General features: G+C 37.6%; 1 protein-coding gene across 2 annotated transcripts in view; it reads right to left on the reverse strand.

Moving 5' to 3' along the window:
- Nucleotides 1-6062: 6062 nt before the first annotated feature.
- Nucleotides 6063-20367, reverse strand: part of LOC121436949 (RPA-related protein RADX-like) — an 80454-nt gene continuing 66149 nt past the window's right edge. Inside the window, exons 12-14 of one of the 2 annotated variants that reach the window (XM_041636863.1) lie at nucleotides 13131-13415; nucleotides 11349-11516; nucleotides 6063-6184 (exon numbers count right to left, since the gene is read on the reverse strand). In XM_041636863.1, the coding sequence (XP_041492797.1) occupies nucleotides 6063-6184; nucleotides 11349-11516; nucleotides 13131-13415 (575 nt within the window). Of the gene's footprint in view, nucleotides 6185-11348; nucleotides 11517-13130; nucleotides 13422-20367 lie in introns of both variants that reach the window. The other variant, XM_041636862.1, reaches the window with a different exon arrangement.

Genomic DNA, 20367 nt, shown 5'->3' on the forward strand with positions numbered 1-20367 from the left:
CATTTTTACTATGTTGATCCTCCCAATCCAAGAGCAAGGGAGGTCCATCCATTTTTTGGTATCCTCTTCAATTTCTTTCTTCAATGCCTTAAAGTTCTTGTCAAATAGATCTTTCACTTCCTTGGTTAGATTTACCCCAAGATATTTTATGCTGTTTGTGGCTATCGTGAATGGTGAAGCTTCTCTGATTTCCCTCTCTGCTTCCATATCCTTTGTGTATAAGAGGGCGACTGATTTTTTGGAGTTGATCTTGTATCCTGCCACATTACTAAAGCTGTTTATCAGCTGTATAAGTTCTTTGGTGGAGTTTTGGGGGTCGCTTATGTACACTATCATATCATCTGCAAATAACGAAAGTTTAACTTCTTCCTTTCCAATTCGAATCCCCTTGATCCCATTATGTTGTCTTATTGCTATTGCTAGAACTTCAAGCACTATATTGAAGAGGTATGTCGAGAGTGGACAGCCTTGCCGTGTTCCTGAGTTAAGTGGGATGGCTTTGAGTTTCTCTCCATTTAATTTGATGTTAGCTGTCGGCTTGCTGTATATAGCTTTTATTATATTTAGGTATGACCCTTGTATCCCTATTCTCTCCAAGACTTTTAACATAAATGGATGTTGAATTTTGTCAAATGCTTTTTCAGCATCTAATGAAATGATCATATGGTTTTTTTCTTTCAGTTTATTTATATGCTGGATTACATTGATAGATTTTCGTATGTTGAACCAGCCCTGCATCTCAGGAATGAAGCCTACTTGATCATAATGGATAATTTTTCGGATGTGTTCTTGGATTCGATTTGCCAGTATTTTGTTGAGGATTTTTGCGTCGATATTCATGAGTGAGATTGGCCTGTAGTTCTCTTTCCTGGTTGAGTCTTTGAGTGGTTTTGGTATCAGAGTAATTGTGGCTTCATAAAAGGAATTTGGTAATGACCCTTCTGTTTCTATATTGTGGAATACATTAAGGAGTATAGGTATTAGGTCTTCTTGGAAGTTCTGGTAGAATTCTGCATTGAAACCATCTGGTCCTGGGCTTTTTTTGGTAGGGAGGTTTTTGATAACAGCTTCTAATTCTTCGCGACTTACAGGTCTGTTTAGATTGTTCACCTGAAGATGAATATGGGATGTACTCACTCATAATTGGTTTCTAGCCATAAATAAGGACCACGGAGTCTACAATAGGTGAACCTAAAGAAGCTAAGTAAGAAGGTGAACCCAAGGAAAAACATATAGTTATCCTCTTGGCTAAGGGAAGTAGACCAAATTTCCGGGGAGAAAATGGGATCTTGGGGGTGGGGTGGGATGGGGGTAAGGGGAGATGGGGAGAGAAAAGGTAGAAGGGAAGGAGGGGGGACCTGGGGAAACAGGAGAATTGGGATAAAGGAAAGGTGGATAGGGGAGCACGGAACCACAATTCTTAGTTAAGGGAGCCACTTTAGGGTGGGCAAGAGACTTGACCCTAGAGGGGCTCCCTAGTGCCCAAGATGAGGTTCCCAGTTAGTTCCTTGGGCAGCTGAGGATTGGGAACCTGAAATGACCCTATCCTAGAGCAATACTGATGAATATCTTGCATATCATCATAGAATCTTCATCTGGTGATGGATAGAGATAGAGACAGAGACCCACACAGGAGCACTGGACTGAGCTCCCAAGGTCCCAAGGAGGAGCAGAAGGAGGGAGAACATGAGCAAAGAATTCGGGACCACGAGGCGTGCATCCACCCACTGAGACAGTGGAGCTGATCTACGGGGAGCTCACCAAGGCCAGCTGGACTGTGACCGAAAAAGCATGGGATAAAACCGGACTCTCTGAACATGGCGAACAATGAGGGCTGATGAGACACCAAGGACAATGGCAGGGGGTTTTGATCCTACTTAATGTGCTGGCTTTGTGGGAGCCTAGCCAGTTTGGATGTTCACCTTCCTAGATATGGACGGAGGGGGGAGGACCTTGGACTTACCACAGGACAGGGAACCCGGACTGCTCTGTGGACTGGAGAGGGAGGGGGAGAGGAGTGGGGGGAGGGGGAGAAGGGTGGGAGGAGGGGGAGAAGGGTGCTAGGAGGGGGAGAAGGATGGGAGGAGGGGCAGGGAAATGGGAGGCTGGGAGGAGGTGGAAACTTGTTTTTTTGTTTATGTTTTTTTTTCTTCTTTTCGCAATAAAAAAAAAAGAAGAGGTAGAAAGAGTAAGGGTCAATCATGAGGGTGAGAATTACTAAAATACTATATATGTATGAAACTAGAGAAACTATGTATGTAGGAACATAGGTGTGTATGTGTATACGACTGCAATACAAACAAGTAGGTCATTAAATTAAGTGATTTTTATGCTTATTTTTGATTATAGTGATCTATTAAGTTGGTATTTTAATAATTGTAAGATATTGTTAACAGAAAAGCACATTTTCAGAAGCATATGGCTATAATGAAAAGACATTTTTGTGTACTAATAAGCGTTCTAACAAACCAAAGGACCCATAGAACTTGATGGGTCCATAAGTCAAATGTTACGAGTAAGGAAACTGAGGTTTAAGTAGATTTCCTCAGGATCCCACAAGAGTGGTGCCTGGATTTAAAGCTGCTTATACACACACACACACACACACACACACACACACACACACACACACACAGAGAGAGAGAGAGAGAGAGAGAGAGAGAGAGAGAGAGAGAGAATAAAGGCAGGTAAAAAGTTCAGGCTAGAGGTAGCATTGATATAAAAACAAGTGGCATACACTTTCTATCTAGTGTTTTTTGTGTGTGTATGTGTAGCTGTGACAGAAACTCAAATATAACCTTAAGTGAATAAAAACATCACATAATCCCCGAATCTCATTTTTACCTATTTTCAAACATTTTTTTCCTAAATGTGTTTTACTGAAACAACTGATCACTGAAATAATAAAGTGCATTTCACCTCTCATCAATCTACCTACATAATCTTCGGTACTCATGCTTATGAGAGAAAGAAGATGATGCTGAAGGTACCTGAAAAGATGATCAGTGCAACAGCAAGCACAAATCACAAAATGACATCAGAAAAATAAACATTCAGACAAGAGACAACCTAATGATGGGAGAATGTCTTGGCAAACTACACAGCTAACAAAAGATTAATATCAAGGTAAAGAATTTCGAATTAAACACAAAAAAGCCAAATCAACCAACCTATACATGATCTAATGATCTGAATGGAGAATTCTTTTATTTTATTTTTTTTATTTTATTTTATTTTATTTTTTATTTTTGGAGAATTCTTAAAATAAGAAACAGAAATGGCAAATAAATACTTTAAATTGCTGACCTCAGCCATCAAGAAAACGCAAATTAAAACTACTGTGAGACTCCATTTCTCCCAGCCATACTGGCTACCATCAAGAAGACAGAGGGCAAAGAATACTGGAAAAAATGTGAAAAAAAAGTGGAAACCATATTTACTACTGGTAAGAATGTAAATTTGTCCGAAGTAAATTTGTTCAGCCTGTATGGAAATGTGTATGGAGCCGTCTCAAAGCAATAGAAATAGAACAATCGCAACCAAGATATACCACTCTAGGGTATAGAGCCAAAGTATCTGAAGTCCACAAAGCAAAAGATACTTTATGCTGTGACTGGGACTCCAGTCTAGAGACTCTGATGTCCTCTTTTGGACACTCCAGGTGCAGGTGCACTTACTAACATGTGCCTATACCTCTTCCCCATCCCCACACAATTAAAAAAAAATAAAGAAATTAGAGCTCTGCTGTGAAGAGGCTTCCCATTTAGTCAGCATTTAATGTTAATCATTCTTTAATAAAAATTGCTTAAAGCAAAAACAAATTAAATACATATTTGGCAGAGAATATGCTTTCAAATTATCGCTTCACCATCTTGCCCAAGTATTTTCATGTCTACCTCTCATGTGCTATTCAAAAATTAGAAATTCTAGGGAAAGACTATGGTCCTTAAGTACATAGTATTTTGTCATTCACCAACTGACTTGTTTCTTGGAAGATGGCCTCACATTCGTATATTTGAAATTAATATTCTTTGGATGGTAGTTTGCCACTTTTGGAAACAGCTACAGCGAATATGTACCTTCTGCAATAGCCAGATATATGAACACAGATGTTTAACTCTGAATTTTGATAAATATATTATATATTATATATTATATATTAGTAGAATATAAATTTCTTAATATTTTAAAAACATTTATGCTATTTTATGTGTATGAATGTTTGCCTACATATATTCATGTGTCCCGCATGCATGCCTACTACCTACACAGGTCAGAATAGGGGGTTAGATACTCTGGAACTGGCTTTACAGATGATTGTGAATCAATATGTTGGTACTGGGAACCAAACCCTGGTTCTCTGCAAGAGCAATAAGTTCTCTTAATCACAGAGCCAACTCTCCATCCCCAGTCCCTGGCATATAAACTTCAATATAAGAACAGAAAGTATGCCTGTGTAGAGTTTTTATATCTTTGTGCCTTTCAATTAACAGCTATGTCAATTCCCCCTTATGCATGTGGTTCTAAAATCAAATTGCCCTTTAAAAATAAACCCCAAATCCTAAATTCTACTTGAAAAATGAGTCTTGAAACCAGTGTGAGAAAATCACCTTGGATCACTTATAACCACACACACACATATATGTGTGCCATCCAATATGGAAAACACACATGAACTGCATTCAAAATGAGACAGGAGACCAAAAAAGTTACTGCATGTTAACTTATTTATTACTGCTATGAAACACAAAGGATTCACAATTTAACCCTCAATACAGTTACAAAGAAAACTGAACACCTTTATGAACAAAATGCAGTATGTCTTTAAGTTTTTAGGCTTCCTATCACATTAAAACTGTATAGCACATGACATCGCAAAATTATAGGGCCATAAAGAATGCTTCTGAGTTTATACCTCAACCACAATCAGATTCATCTTGATACAGAAATATTTCCTCTCATTTGACATCTCACTTATTTAGCCACATGGGTGTCAGACACAGGTCTTTACACAGGTAGAGTGATCATTTACCTTTAAAACACAGTAGAGATCTAGACTGAAACAAATTCTGTTACTTACTGTCCTTTTATTTTCAATACAAGCACTTTAGATATTAATGTGAGATACAATTTCACTGTCTAAAATCACATCACATATACTGAAATTGCAAATAAACATAGGAATGTGGACATACTGTAGTCTCTGGCTTTAACATTATACACTGGTCAAAATACTTAGAACTTCAAGGTATTGGAAATTGGTTGAAAACTTATACGATAATGTCATTCAATATATTCATTTTATAGCAAATGTAGAGAAGGGAGGGCATCTGGATCATTAATCTGTATGTATGTTTCTGGACATGATAGGAATTATGTTGTTTGAGCAATGGACTGAGCTCCCAAGGTCCAAATGAGAAAAAGATGGAAGGAGAACATGAGCAAGGAAGGCAAGACCAAGGGGCTTAGCCGGTTTGGATGCTCACCTTCCTAGACCTGGATGGAGAGGGGAGGACCTTGGACTGCCCACAGGGCAGGGAACCCTGACTGCTCTTTGAACTGAAGAGGGAGGGGGAGGGGAGGGAAAAAGGAGGCGGGGAGGAGGTGGAAATTTTTAATAAAAAAATTTTAATAAAAAAAGAAAAAATATAGGTGATCACTTTTGGAGAATGATAATTTGGTCTTTAAATTTGTAAAGCAAGATTTATCACCATATGTGAATAAAATCAGGGGGATGTTAAATTGTGTTGGCCAGGATGCATTGTAGCGAGATGTTGGAACAAAAATACACTTTGCAGAAGGAACAGTATAACATAAATTGTTACAAGTAGTCACACAGCACTGCCACTGAAGAAACTTCTGACAGAAAATTGTCTTGATGGTTTTTCAATAATGAATCTAATAATGAAGTGAGAATGTCAAATACAAGATGAACTGAAAACCACTTAACTTTAGAGTTCTTGGAATATTCTGATGAAAATACCAAGAAAAGAATAGATTCTCTTTAAAGCAGCATTCTATATATACCCTATAATTATTTTGTGTGCTAATCTTTAAGAAGCCTATTCAGGAGTATAAATCTTATGCAAAAAGACCTCCCCTTTATTGTTACCCAAATTACAGATATCCAAGACACAGATGACGTGGACTCTATCCAGTTCAGCTGCTTCTTTTACAATATCACCTAAAAGTGAAAAACAGATGGTAAGCATTGTAAAATAGTTAAATATTTACTTGGATTTATAATCACATAAACTGATGATCTTTTTCTTACAATATTAATGGTGGCTCTAATCTTCTTTGTAGTTCATCACATGCATTTATGAAATTTCTCCAGACAGAAAGCACATCTATCAATAGGTGCAGCCAATAATATTCTTACATGCATTTCCTAGAATATTTACTTTTCTGTTTCCTTTTCTTTTTTACAGAGTAAAGCAAATCTACATATTTTCAAGGTCACAGACAAACATCTTAGATTTTTAAAGAAGTTTGAAGATTAGCTATCTTTTTTTATTTTCTTCTTTTTTTTTAAAGCAGCAGAAGCATAGACATTGATGTTATGACTGATACCTTCCTTTCAATAATTGTCAAACTGGGTAAAAGTATTTTTAATATACAATGAAAGGTATTTTTTCAATGTGAAAAAACAGGCCACAAGTTAATAATAACATGAATAATATTTGCTGGGTGGTAGTGGCGCACACCTTTAATCCCAGCACTCAGGAGGCAGAGGCAGGCAGATCTCTGTGAGTTTGAGGCCAGCCTGGTCTACAGTGCCAGGACAGGCTCCAAAGCTACACAGAGAAACCCTGTCTTGAAAACAAAGAGAAATAATATTTGTAGGAAAATGTAAAAGATGCTAGCAGTGAAATTTTTAGAAAAGACAAAAATAAGCAAATAATTAAGTGACTTATTTATACATAACATGCCTGGTCTAGCTGGAACCAATCTTAAACACTTTTTTTTTTTTTTTGATTTTCGAGACAGGGTTTCTCCGTAGCTTTTGGCTCCTGTTCTGGAACTAGCTCTTATAGTCCAGGCTGGCCTCGAACTCACAAAGATCCGCCTGCCTCTGCCTCCCGAGTGCTGGGATTAAAGGCGTGCGCCACCACCGCCTGGCTTAAACACTCTTCAATGGGGGCCCATTAAAGCAAATTTTGATTTGGTCACACTGTAGAATATTTTGTTGTTCCTGAGTAGAATGTGGTAGCTCTTGCTTATTATAAAGGCATGAAAAATTTCCAAGGTGTACTTTGGGGGAGCTGATTAAAAAACTGTGTCTATAGAATTCCAAAATACAACATCCCTTCATGATAAAGGTCTTGAGGAGAACAGGGATACAAGGAACATACCTAAACATAATAAAGGCAATATACAGCAAGCCAGCAGCTAACATCAAACTAAATGAAGAGAAACTCCCAGTGATCCCACTAAAATCAGGAACAAGACAAGGTTGTCCACTCTCTCCATATCTATTCAATATAGTTCTTGAGATCCTAGCTAGAGCAATAAGACACCAAAAGGAGATCAAGGGGATACAAACCAGAAAAGAAGAACTCAAACTCTCATTATTTGCTGATGATATGATAGTTTACATAAGCAACCCCAAAAATTCTATCAAGGAACTTCCTTATGACTCATAAACATTTTCAGTAATGTAACAGGATACAAGCTTAATTCAAAAAAGTCAGTAGCCCTCCTACACAGATGATAAAAGGGCTGAGAAAGAAATCAGAGAAACATCACCCTTCACAATATCTACAATTAGAATAAATTTATTTCAGAGTAACTCTATGGAAGACTTGTATAACAAGAACTTTAAATCTTTGAAGAAAGAAATTGAAAAAGACACCATCAAGTGGAAAGATCTCCCATGCTCTTGGGTAGGCAGAATTAACATAGTAAAAATGGCAATCTTACCAAAAGCAATTTACAAATTCAATGCAATGCCCATCAAAAACTCAGCAAAATTCTTCACAGACCTCGAAAGAATAGTATTAAACTTCATATGGAAAAGCAAAAAACCCAGGATATCCAAAACAATCCTATACAATAAAGGAACTTCTAGAGGCATCACAATCTCTGACTTCAAACTCTACTACAGAGCTACAGTACTGAAAACAGTCTGGTATTGGCATAATAACAGACAGAACTGAATAGAAGACCCAAATATTAATCCACATAACTCTGAACACCCGATTTCTGACAAAGAAGCAAAAAATAGCAAATGGAAAAAAGAAAGCATATTTAACAAATGGTGCTGCCATAACTGGATATCAAAATGAAGAAGAATGAAAATAGACCCCATCTATAACCATGCACAAAACTCAGGTCCAAATGGATCAAAGACCTCAACATAAAGCCAGCCACATTGAACCTTATAGAAGAGAAAGTGGGAAATACACTTGAACTCATTGGCACAGGAGAGCACTTCCTAAATATAACACCAACAGCACAGACAATGAAAGAAACAATTAATAAATGAGACCTCCTGAAACTGAAAAGCTTCTGTAAAGCAAAGGACACGGTCAACAAGACAAAACGACAGCCTACAGAATGGGAAAAGATCTTCACTAACCCCACATCAGACAGAGGTCTGATCTCCAAAATATACAAAGAACTCGAGAAATTGGTCATCAAAAGAACAAATTTATCCAATAAAAAATGGAGTATAGACCCAAACAGAGAATTCTCAACAGAGGAATCTAAAATGGCTGAAAGACACTTAAGGAAATACTCAACATTCTTAGTCATCAGAGAAATGCAAATCAAAACAACTCTGAGATTTCATCTTACACCTATAAGAATGACCAAAATCAAAAACACGGATGACAACTTATGCTGGAGAGGTTGTGGGGAACACTCCTGCATTGCTGGTGGGAATGCAAGCTGGTGGGAATGCAAGCTTGGTACAATGTCAGTGTGTCGATTTCTCAGAAAATTAGGGAACAACCTTCCTCAAGACCCAGTAATACCACTTTTTGGTGTATATCCAAAGGATTGTCAATCGTGCCACAAGGACATGTGCTCAACTATGTTCATAACAGCATTGTTTGTCATAGCCAGAATCTGGAAACAATCTAAATGCCCTTCAACCAAAGAGTGGATAAGAAAAATGTGGTATATTTACACATGGAGTACTACACAGCAGGAAAAAATGACATTTTGAATTTTGCAGGAAAATGGATGGAGCTAGAAAACATGATTTTGAGTGAGGTAACCCAGACCCAGAAAGACAATTATCATATCTACTTACTTATAGGTGGTTTTTAAACATAAAGCAAAGAAAACCAGCTTACAAACCACAATCCCAGAGAACTCAGACAACAATGCAGACACTAAGAAAGACTTACATAGATCTAATCTACATGGAAAGTAGAAAAAGACAAGATTTCCTGAGTAAATTGGGAGCATGGGGACCTTGGGGGATGGCTAAAGGGGGAGGGGATATGCAGGAAGGGGAGCAGAAAAAAATGTAGCGCTCAATAAAAAAACTATGTCTATAGAATTCAACTTATGTGCATTTATTTGATGGAAAAATTTAATCAGTAAACATGGCAAACAAGTGAGAAAGAATAGACATGGGAAGACAAGGGGAACTTTCACTTTTAAATAGGATTTTTCTGCAACTGTTAGAAATTTTAAATTATTACTGTGTATAGCCTTTGTGATTAAAAAAAGGGTAGTGTTTACAAGATGACAACAATGAGGCCGGGCGATGGAAAAAGGGTAGTGTTTACAAGATGACAACAATGAGGCCGGGCGATGGTGGCACATGCCTTTAATCCCAGCACTCAGGAGGCAGAGGCAGGTGGATCTCTGTGAGTTTGAGACCAGCCTGGTCTACAAGAGCTAGTTCCAGGACAGGCTCTAAAGCTACAGAGAAACCCTGTCTCAAAACCTGTTCCCCCCTAAAATAGATGACAACAGTGTTATCCCATGAGCCACTGCTTTAGATGACAAAGCCTATTTGATCTCTTACATCAGAAGTGGGAAAGGAATGGGAAAGTTTGGAATTAGGCAAACTTTCAGATTCTAATCCTAGCTCTGTAATTCATGTTGGTGAGACACTGAGTTCCAGTGTAGTCACCCTTAAATAGGGGGTAGCAGTATTCACTGTGTCAAGCGCTCTATGAGCATTAGTTAGTTGAAAGGCCAGGCACATTGTTCAACACAGAACGACACCAACACTATCATTTTTACTGCTGTGCCATAAAAAAAGTGATATCTCACTCACAATGAATCACTTTGCTTTTTTTCTCCTCTAGTGATCTGTGTCCTTCATGTCCAAATATTAACTACCTAGCAGACTGGTACCAGGCACTTTTCATGTGACCAAGCTAATGATGGCTGGGAGGATACTGGCACTAGTCATGAGCAGATAAGTGAGAACTCTGACCTACAATTGTATATCAATAATTGTATATGCATACACCAGAAAGTATGTGACAGGGTAGATATGACACGAAGGGAAAATATGAATACAGAAATATTTTCACTAGTTAGGGGATTTAAGACTACTGAAAGCCCAAGGGGTTGTAATATAGGAAATTATATTACAAATTAATTAATCATCTCTAAAATAGGAAAAAATCTTGAATCTCATAAATTTAGATACTGAAACTCAGTTTGTACAAGCAGGCATGCCAAGTGACATCATCAAGAAGACTTAATAAGATATGCTCCAAATCAACAGAGCTTCCAGAGTTTCATCAGTTTGGAGGAACCCACCAGAAACTTGCAATAAATGGCATTCTTAAATGCTCTCTCAACTGTATTATCCTGTTGCACTCAATGAAAATGACTAGAAGCTTTACCACTTGCTCAGGAAACAGAAACTACAACAGAATAAACAACCATCATTGCAGAGTTAAGTTTTTAAGCACAGAATGGAGAACTTGATATTGTAGGAAGAAGCATAAGTAGCTAGAGTTTCACTATTGGGCTCACATATAGTCTTAGCTGTCCTGAAGGAGCAGAATGAATAAATAGCACTTGAATAACCAAACATTTATGAGAAAACAATTATTCTGTAGAATTGCTAGCATATTATAATTTGAGGCAATTATACAGCAAAAGTATAAAGGACAAAAGGAAAGATTTACACTAATTCATGGACATACCCTGTCAGTCTGATGAAGTAATTATAACCATAGAAGGGTTCTTTATGGCTCACTGAAATGGAAACAAGCTATTTAATTTATTTAAAAGACACAGTCACATTTAAGTCTTAGGGGGTACACTTAGCAAATGAGTTAAGGCTACAGTAGTTTAAATAATAACAATTGAGAAAAGGTGACGATTCTTTATAGTGTTTTTCTTTTCTGAACAAAAAGAACAGTTACCTGCAACTGCCTTGGGATCTGGCAGTTTTTCACGGCCAGGTGCTTCTGGTGGGTACACACAACTGTGATTCATGCAGGTCAAGAACGTGTCTATTTGAGATGTCCTCACATCCTCTGGAGAGTACATAGGTAGGAACGCAACATCAATTGCAATCTCATGGTTCAAACCTGTGAGTGAAAGATCACACATTGTTAAATGTTTAGTAGATTAGCATATTTTGCTAGTTTCAGTTTCCTGGTTTGATCATAATGTGTGTCTAATAGTTTAAGACCTGTAAAAACCTGTTTACCCACAGGGAACGAAACTCAAATTGATTTTGATAAGCTGTACCTTCTCACCAAGGTTGCCTGACAATCAAAAGACCCTTTACCATACCTTAGCTCTATACACTTTATCTCTGTATTAAGTTAAAGCATTAAAGAGCAGAATTTATGGGTTATAACATGATATAATATACTCATTTGTGAGATTTATTTAGATATGCCTCACTGTTATAGGTGACTATGTATGTTATAAACTTAAGGTAGGAATAAAGTATCTCATATATTTTCATTGCTTTGCAAATCAAAACTAGTTGAACATAAAAGCTCATTTGTAACTGTGTTAATAATAACTTTACATGGTATATTTAGACTTAAATTTTGTTTGAATTAAAAAATATTATTCTAATATTGAATACTTGTTTTCTCTGAAATGAAAGTGGTTAAGAGACTCAGGAAATCTGATTTTTAATCATGGCCTGCTTTCTGCTCAACTTGAATGCGAGACTTGAAGCCATATAATTTTTCTTTAGCTCTGAATTGAATAGGCAATCAAATAAATAAAAGAATGTTCTTTCTCCATTCCAGAAAGCTCAGGGAAAATTACTGCCAAATGGTAGTAAATTGGTTATCTTTATGGATCGAGTAACAACTACATTCTATCCTTCCTTTAAAATTCATAAATGCCTCATGTTTCATCTCTAAACCACCCTTGAAAACAGGTAAGATAACATTTATATAAAAATAGCACAGTTCTAATATTGATCCGATCTGGTGAGCAGAAGGACAAATTTGTGTTCCTTCTACCTTGCTTTTAGCTGACTCATAGGCAAAGCTAATAAAAAGTGACAATTACATATGAGTCAGATGAGAAGTACAGTCAATCTGCTTCAGTCTGTAGCATGTTAAAAAAAACATTCAGTCTCTGTGTTTCTTTATGGCTCTTTGTTTCTGTGGTTATTTTATGTGACTTATGGGAAATCTTGGCCTAAGTTTTATTTTCTAGATATGGAACAAAGTTTGGTAGTGTACCTGATGAGATCAAGCACCATTATCAAGAGAAAACCATCTGAAAGTCAGAGCTTTCATTATCCATGGATATTTATACCTTGTACTACATGCACGAATATTTACATTAGAGGAAACAGGAAGAAATGGACAGAAGGGAATAATGGTGAAAACAGCACTGGTAAAAGTTAGGACCAAGATCAACAAACAGGAGTTAAAGGAAAGCTCCCTTAGTTCCCATTCTCATCACCCCCAAAATTTTTAAAGACTTACCGGTGTTGAGACGCCAACCAATCTGATCTTAATTTCATAATTAGTGCTTCCCTCATTTAGTTTGAGCCAAAGAGAAATCCCCCCTTGGACTTGTGTCTGGCAGAGGGTGCTTATATATTTTAAGTCTAACTTCTAACTATATTTAATAAATACATTAAATTTTACACAAACACAGAGATAAATAAAGTCAATACATTAAATTAATAGTATTCAAGAATAAGAGAAAAGCAGTTCACCTACCTAGGATGGTTACTTCAAAATGGCCAAGGCTTCGAGCACTGGGAAATTCACTGAGTTTGGGGGGGTTTCCTTCTGAGGGTACATACTTTGCAGGTTGAGTATTAAACTGCTGGGCGAGAAACTTCCCATGCTCGGAAATAAATTTCCGCGGAATACTTTCAGGATAAACACGACTGTAGTATAGGTGGTCTCTCAAGCTGCACTTCTTGTCTCTCCACAGCTGACTCTCCCATCTGTCACTTGCTACTCTTCTGGACTTTCCTCTGGAACCAGCACTTGAACTTTCTTGACCTGTCGAAAGCACAATGGGACAAGCACAATGGGCCCATAGACTAGCTAAACCGAGACATTCATTACAGTACAGATTAAAGCGGAAGAGTTCAGCAGCTTTAAGATGAAAATTGAGTATCCAAAAGGTAATTCTTATTGAAGTAAGGAAAGAGGAGTCTGGAGTGATGGCTCAGTGGTTAAGAGCACTTGTTCTTGCAGAGGACCTAGGTTCAATTCCCAGTACTCACATAATGGTTTACAACAGTCCATAACCCCAGTCTCAGGGGATTCAGCACCCTCTTCTGACCTATGCAAGCACTAGGAACATGTGTGGTGTAACAACATACGTGCAGGCAAAACAACCATATACATAAAATAAAAAAATTTAAAATGTGCAAAAGTTTTGAAAAACATTCAGAAAAAATTAAATTTGCTTTCTAAATAAATTTTCCTCCAAAATTATGAGTGATGCAGTTTTCTCATTTGTTGGAATTGTGAAGATTTGTAACAATTTCTCCATTTCCCAAATACTCTTGAATAAACATGTTCCTTTTATTGTATGTAATTCAACCAAAGTGAAATCAAATTCATTACAACAGCAATATAGTAATATTCATCCATTTCTTTGTGTCAGTAGCTTCAACTGTCAATTTGATATAGCCCAGAGTCAGCTGAGAGCATCTCAAGTTGGGGACTGTCCAGATTAGGCTGTTCTGCAGCCATGTCTGTGAGAAATTACCATAACTGTAGGCAGTTGAATTCCTGGGCTGTAAGACAGTTTAGCAAGCCAAAGGAAGCGAGTCAATAAGCAGCGTTCCTTTATGGCCTCTCCTTCAGCTCCTGCCTCCTTTAGCTCCTGCCTTCTGGTTCCTGTCTTGAGTTCCTGCCTTTAGATTCCCACCATGATGGACTCTCACACACGTACATCAAATAAATCCCTTTGTCCCCCAAGTTGCTTTTGATTAGTGTTTTATCACAGCAACAGAGTAGCATACAGGTATCATTTGTATTTTTATAGAGTCTCATGTAGTCCAGGTTGGACTACTAACTCAGTATACAACTGAAACTTGCCTTGAACCTCTGGTCATTCTCCATTGGGCTCTTGAGGGGCTCTCAAAGGTTGGGGTTGTAGGTGTGTGCCAGGTAACTATGGAAATCATTCATTATTGGTAGAAACCATGTCCAAAATAAAACTTAATTTCTACTAAAAGTAATCTGAACAAATACTGTTTTTTGTTGAATAGCATTTCTCCTACAAAAATTTACATTTAGTGTGTATGATACTCCTTCTAGATACACATGGCTTATGATGAAGGAAAAGGGAAGTAAATTGAGATTAAATATCTCAGGATTTGTGCTGGTGAAATGGCTCTTTGGGCAATGGTGATTGCTGCTGAGCTTGACAATCTGAATTCAGTCTCCTAGGCCTCAACATGGTGTGAAGAGACAACTCTCACAAACTGTCCTCTGATTTCTACATGTGAGCTGTGGTGTGCACACATGCGTACACAATCAAATGTTAAAAGGAGGTCTCTATTATTATTCTTTGTTTTTGTGTATAATATATGCATGCATAGAGGGCCAGAAGTTGATGTTGAGTATTTTCCTATATTGCTCTCCACCTTATCTTTTGAGACAGGTTCTTTAACTGAACCTGAAACTTATTTATTGTCTGGACTGGCTGGCCAGCAACCTCCAGGTATCTTTCCTGCTCTGTCTCCACGGCAGTGGAATTACAGGTATGTTTTCTGCTTGTCTTTTTTTTTTTTTTTTTTTTGGTTTTTTCAAGACAGGTTTCTCTGTGGTTTTGGAGCCTGTCCTGGAAATAGCTTTTGTAGACCAGGCTGGTCTCGAACTCACAGAGATCCGCCTGCCTCTGCCTCCCACCGCCCGGCTCTGCTTGTCTTTTTAAGTGGGTGCTAGGGATCTGAGCTCAGTTTGTCAGCCTTGCAGGACAAGTGCCTTGTTGAATGAGCCATTTCCTTAGGCCCCTATTTGTTTGCTACTAAGAAACCCGTTTATTATCGATGTGCAATGCAACTGCTATGTTTGGTTTCTAAAGTAGAATATATGTTATCCCTCACACAGGATGAGAGATGTTCAACAGTTATTGTGTACCTGTTATACATCAGATATTGTGCTAAGAAATTTGGTACGACTAATATTTTGATTGAATAACACACCTTTGGGCATAAAGACATATTCATGCTAAAATCAGAACAGAAATTAGATGTAAAAATAAGACTCTCATGTTGTCAGTTCTACTAAGACAAGCTATGCTCAACTGCATTTTGAAATTAACCAAGTTTGCCAAGTTGCTTCTTTACAACTGTTTTGTGTCCTGTTGTCGATTCCTGTCCTAGCATAAGAAGCCTTGACGAGACAGAGCAACAAGGCTTTACCATGGTTAATACACCACTATTGGCATTTCAGATTTTATCCTCTATCAAAATCCATGCACCAAGCACAGTGCTTGGTTTTTTAAATTAGCTGGGCATCTACGGAAAAAAATGATTCATGTTAAAAGACAGCATCAGAAGGAAGGATATAGAAATTGAACACAAACTTCTGTTCATCAGGAATCTAAAACACTGCAGTGCCACAGGAGTTATTTTAAGTTCAAAATCAGGCTTATGGATGTTCCTATGGTGAGTATTGATAAGGAAATGGATAAATAAATGAAACACAAGAAAAAAAAAAGGAATATACTCCAAGGAAACAGGCTTAAACAGAAGATTGAGAACTGATTTTACTTTTTAAATTCCCTCTAAATAAATCTCTTTTATTTAAACTAATAGAAGTATTTGGGACAACAGGAAGTACCTGAGCATAGTGGCACAGCCTATAATCTTAACATTTCAAAAACTGAAAGTCAGAGGCATGAGAATTGTGACTTAAGAGACACAGGCAGGCTGTGTTAGTGAGACACTGTCTTAAAGAAAAAGATGAAGAGCAGCAGTAACAGCAAGTAACTTACTCAATGACCCACACCATACTGGACATTCCCACAGCATGATTAAGTCATATAGTATCTTAATTTTTTAAAAATAAACACTTATCTTACTTTATGGAAAAAATTACATTATTGAACTTGTCAGGACTAAGTCATGAGCACACACCCACACACACCCATACCCTCCCCCCCCCCCAAAATGTATTACTAGAGACTATAAGGATAAATACATGTTTTACGAAAATTTCTCCTAAAACCATGCTTTATATTTTTATCTTAGCAATTTCAGATTATAATTTCCTACTTCAGTTATATATTCCTAACAAATGAATATCAAAGAAGTATAGGCAACACTCGCATTTACAGGTTGTGAATAACTACGTGTTCAAGAAAATTGGGAAAGAGACAAAATATATTCAGACTTCGCGTTTTTCTAAAAATGAGATGAAGAATCATAAACTAGACTTCTTTTATGTTTAGTTTGAGCACTACTAGAATTAACATACAAATACACATCTGTTTATCATGTGGAAAATGGAAGTACATGTCATTAAATAAATAAAAAAGTTCCTCCTGTGGGCTGGAGAGATGGCTCAATAGCTAAGAGCATGGCTACTCTTGAAGGGAACCTGGGTTCAGTTCCCAGAACCCACACAGCAGCTCACAAGTGACTGGAATTCCAGTCCTGAGGATCTGATGCAGACATCCATGCAGGCAAAACACCCATACACACAAAATAAAAATAATTTTAAATAAATAAATAAATAAATAAAAATAAAAATAGCCATCCAGAGTGAGAGTGATAGTATAGGAGATAGGAAACATGTAAAAAATTAAAGTTCTTTAAATTTGTGTTCTTTGGTAGAGTTGACTTTGGAACTATGTTAATAATTAACCAAATGATAAAACAAGTATTATCTGAATATATTTAAAGAAACCAGTCCCTAGCATTAAGATAAAAGAAGTGAGCTTAAATATCTACCCAGTTTATAATAGAACCATTCAGAAAGGAATATTACAAGTTATCAAGCTATAATAGTGGGGTACACCATAAAAACAAAAGGAATTGCAAAAAAAACCCACTCAGAACATTATTCTGGGCTTCTTAAATTTGCGGTTGGTGTTATAGTTTTGACATGTCCCCAAAAGGTTCAGGTGTTGAAGGCTTGCTTCCCAACTGGTGGGTCTATTCATTGAGAGGTGACTGAACAACGAGGACTCAGGTCTAACCAATGGATCTGGCCCTTGTTGCTTTTCAGATCTGCAAACCCTTGATGGCCTGGGAAGTTTCACGGGTATTCTTAAAGTAAACACAAAGATTTGCAGTTCTTGATTTGAGTGGTTTTATAGGGGTTTCTGGGTCATGAGAACAGGAAACCATTTTCACAGGTCACATCAGGCTTCTTATGGGAAAAGGAAGAGCAGAATCCGGATTCTAGCACTGGAATAGGTTTCCTTTATTTTTAATCTTGTATTTTAAAATTATTTGTTGATTCAAATTGGAAGTATACTTGTGAAATTACATTTTGTCTTAACACTAACTAAATACCTAATAGCCAATAAGGAAGCACTTTTTCTCACTCTGCCCTCTGTAAATGCTTAGAAACAACAGCTAGCCAAGCGTATATTCAAACCTATAATGCCTTGTCTGTAAATGCTAACTGCTACAGCTCTGTGGGGGAATGATCGATTTCATGTCTGCGGAAAGAATGTGCGAGAGGAGTCTGTAAACACGCTGAAAAAACCAATAGGAAAATTCTTCCATCCCCCCCCCCACCACTATCATACATCATGACGGTCATATGAAAAGTATAAGCATAAATGAAGAATGTCTGACTCACAAATCTGGCAGATTGTCACTAGTAATGGTAGTGATAACAAAAACAAAACAAAACTAAAACCAAACCAAACCAAAACAAACCACCAAAAGAAGCAAAACCGAACCAAAGCAACAGCAACAAGTCTACCCTACAACTGATCAGTTCTGGAGAATACTTGGGATGTGAATCATTATTTTGGAAACTGACAAAGAAAAACAGAAAGTACATTTTTCTTCTTAAGTAAATGAAATACATCCTATGACCATTTAGCACTAAGCATTTATCATCAGTACCTGACAACATTAAGAAATAAGGAAACTTTATAAGTGTTGAGTGTGTTAAATTGCCCCCACTAGGTAACAAGGAGCAAGGAAAAAAATTAGTTGGAGTAGGGAGAATAGAGTGGAAATGGTGTAAATACAGTATTCATATATGCAACTCCAAAAATGTTAATTAAGGAAAGAAAACATGTAATTATAAAGATTAGACAGAAATTGTCAGAAGCGACTGGGCAAGAAACCTGGACAACCAGAGTTCAGAGCAATCAAGAGAACACTTAGTCCAAACACAGAGAAACTGAAAACAGCGGGAAGCTTTATGGGCGCTAACTGGGCTGTGGACTGCCCCTCCCTAGCTACAGCAGGGTTCTTGAAGAAGGAAGCCAGGGTTCATTCTGTGTGGCCCTGGTCCAGTACACCTTACTCACAAATTATGTAGCTTTCTTCTTTTTGTTTTTCTTAGGCTGTGTGGGGGGAATTGGGTGTGTGAGCCCATGAGTGTGTTTGGAGGCCAAAGTTCAACATCAGCTAGCTTCCTCGATTGAGCTCCACCTTAGTTTTTTTTTAAATTTTATTAACTTTTTTTTTCACAGCAGCTATTTTGATAATATTCCCCGCCTCCCTTAACTCCTCCCAGAACACCTTTACCTTCTTAGTCACCTAACTTCATGTTTCTCTCTCAAAAACAAACACCACCACAAAAAGCAAGGGGGAAAAAGCCTTGAAAATTAATGTTTTGATGTACACCTTACTTTTCGAGACAGGATCTCTCACGAAACCTAGTCTACTGAGCTAGTTTGGTTGGCCAGTGAGTTCGGGGTACCTAGCCATCACATGCCACCCTTTCCCACCACTGGGTTTCTTGTTGTGCACTGCCGTGCCTCACTTTTTAACCCCCTGGAGATGCGAACTCAGGTCTCCACGCTTGAACAAACACTTTACTCACTGAGCCATTTTGCAGCCCAATTTAGATCTCTTCTAACCTGCCAGGGCATACCTGAAGTAAGTACCATACAAGAGTCCTGACCTCTGGTTTGGGTAACTTACTGAAGGCTGGAAAAGCAGTTGGTATACCTTGGGAACGCTGTGAAGCAGACAAAGCACCTGCAGAAATCTGGAGCAAGGGATGGGAACTGAGATGGAAAAGTCTAAGGTCACGGAGGAAAAGTCTAAGGTCATGGAGGATAAGTCAGCTTGAAATTTTGGTTTTGAAATTGGTGCATTCAAATCACACATGTATCCTAGGTCATTTGGAACAGGCTCTCTCTAAGTTACAAACTCAAAAAAGCTCTAAGAGCTTAACTTTCACTTGAGGTTGCTCCAAAGGCTCCGTGGAAGTCTAGCTAAGTCCTGAAGGAGGAGCACAGCCCAGAGCCAAACTGCTGAGGTAGGGGGAAGTGGTATTTCACTTTAGCTTCTGTTGCTCCAAGAAACGTCTGTCAGGACAATGGATGGACATAGTTAAGGAAAAGAGAATTCTGTAGCTACATACAATGAATTTCAACCAAGAACTGGAGGAAGTCACTAGACAAAGGGACATTCGTAGTTTTCAAAAATAAAAAAAAAAAAAGCAGCAAATCTTATGGGGAAGAAAAAGCTGATTTGCATAGTCACTGCATCATAATATTCTAATGTTCAGTTTATAGTAAGAAGCCAAAGCCTTACAAAGAAGAAGGTGAATATAATGCATTCAAAGGACGAAAACAAGTGAACAGTCACTGACAAGACCCGGACACTGGAATTGTAGTAAAAGTATTTTTAAACAAATGGCTCAAATGTGCTTTAAAAATGAAAAATTGAAAAATTGTTTAATGGGCTAAATATAAAATAATAGCAATACAGGCAAAACTCAAAACCAAACCAGAGAAACAATACTTGAATCAATGGGAAAAAACCCACAATAATAAAAACTAAAA

This window comes from Microtus oregoni, unplaced genomic scaffold (assembly GCF_018167655.1).
Source record: "Microtus oregoni isolate MIOR12 unplaced genomic scaffold, Mior012 000050F_010, whole genome shotgun sequence".
In the NCBI taxonomy this organism is placed as follows: Eukaryota; Metazoa; Chordata; class Mammalia; order Rodentia; family Cricetidae; genus Microtus; species Microtus oregoni.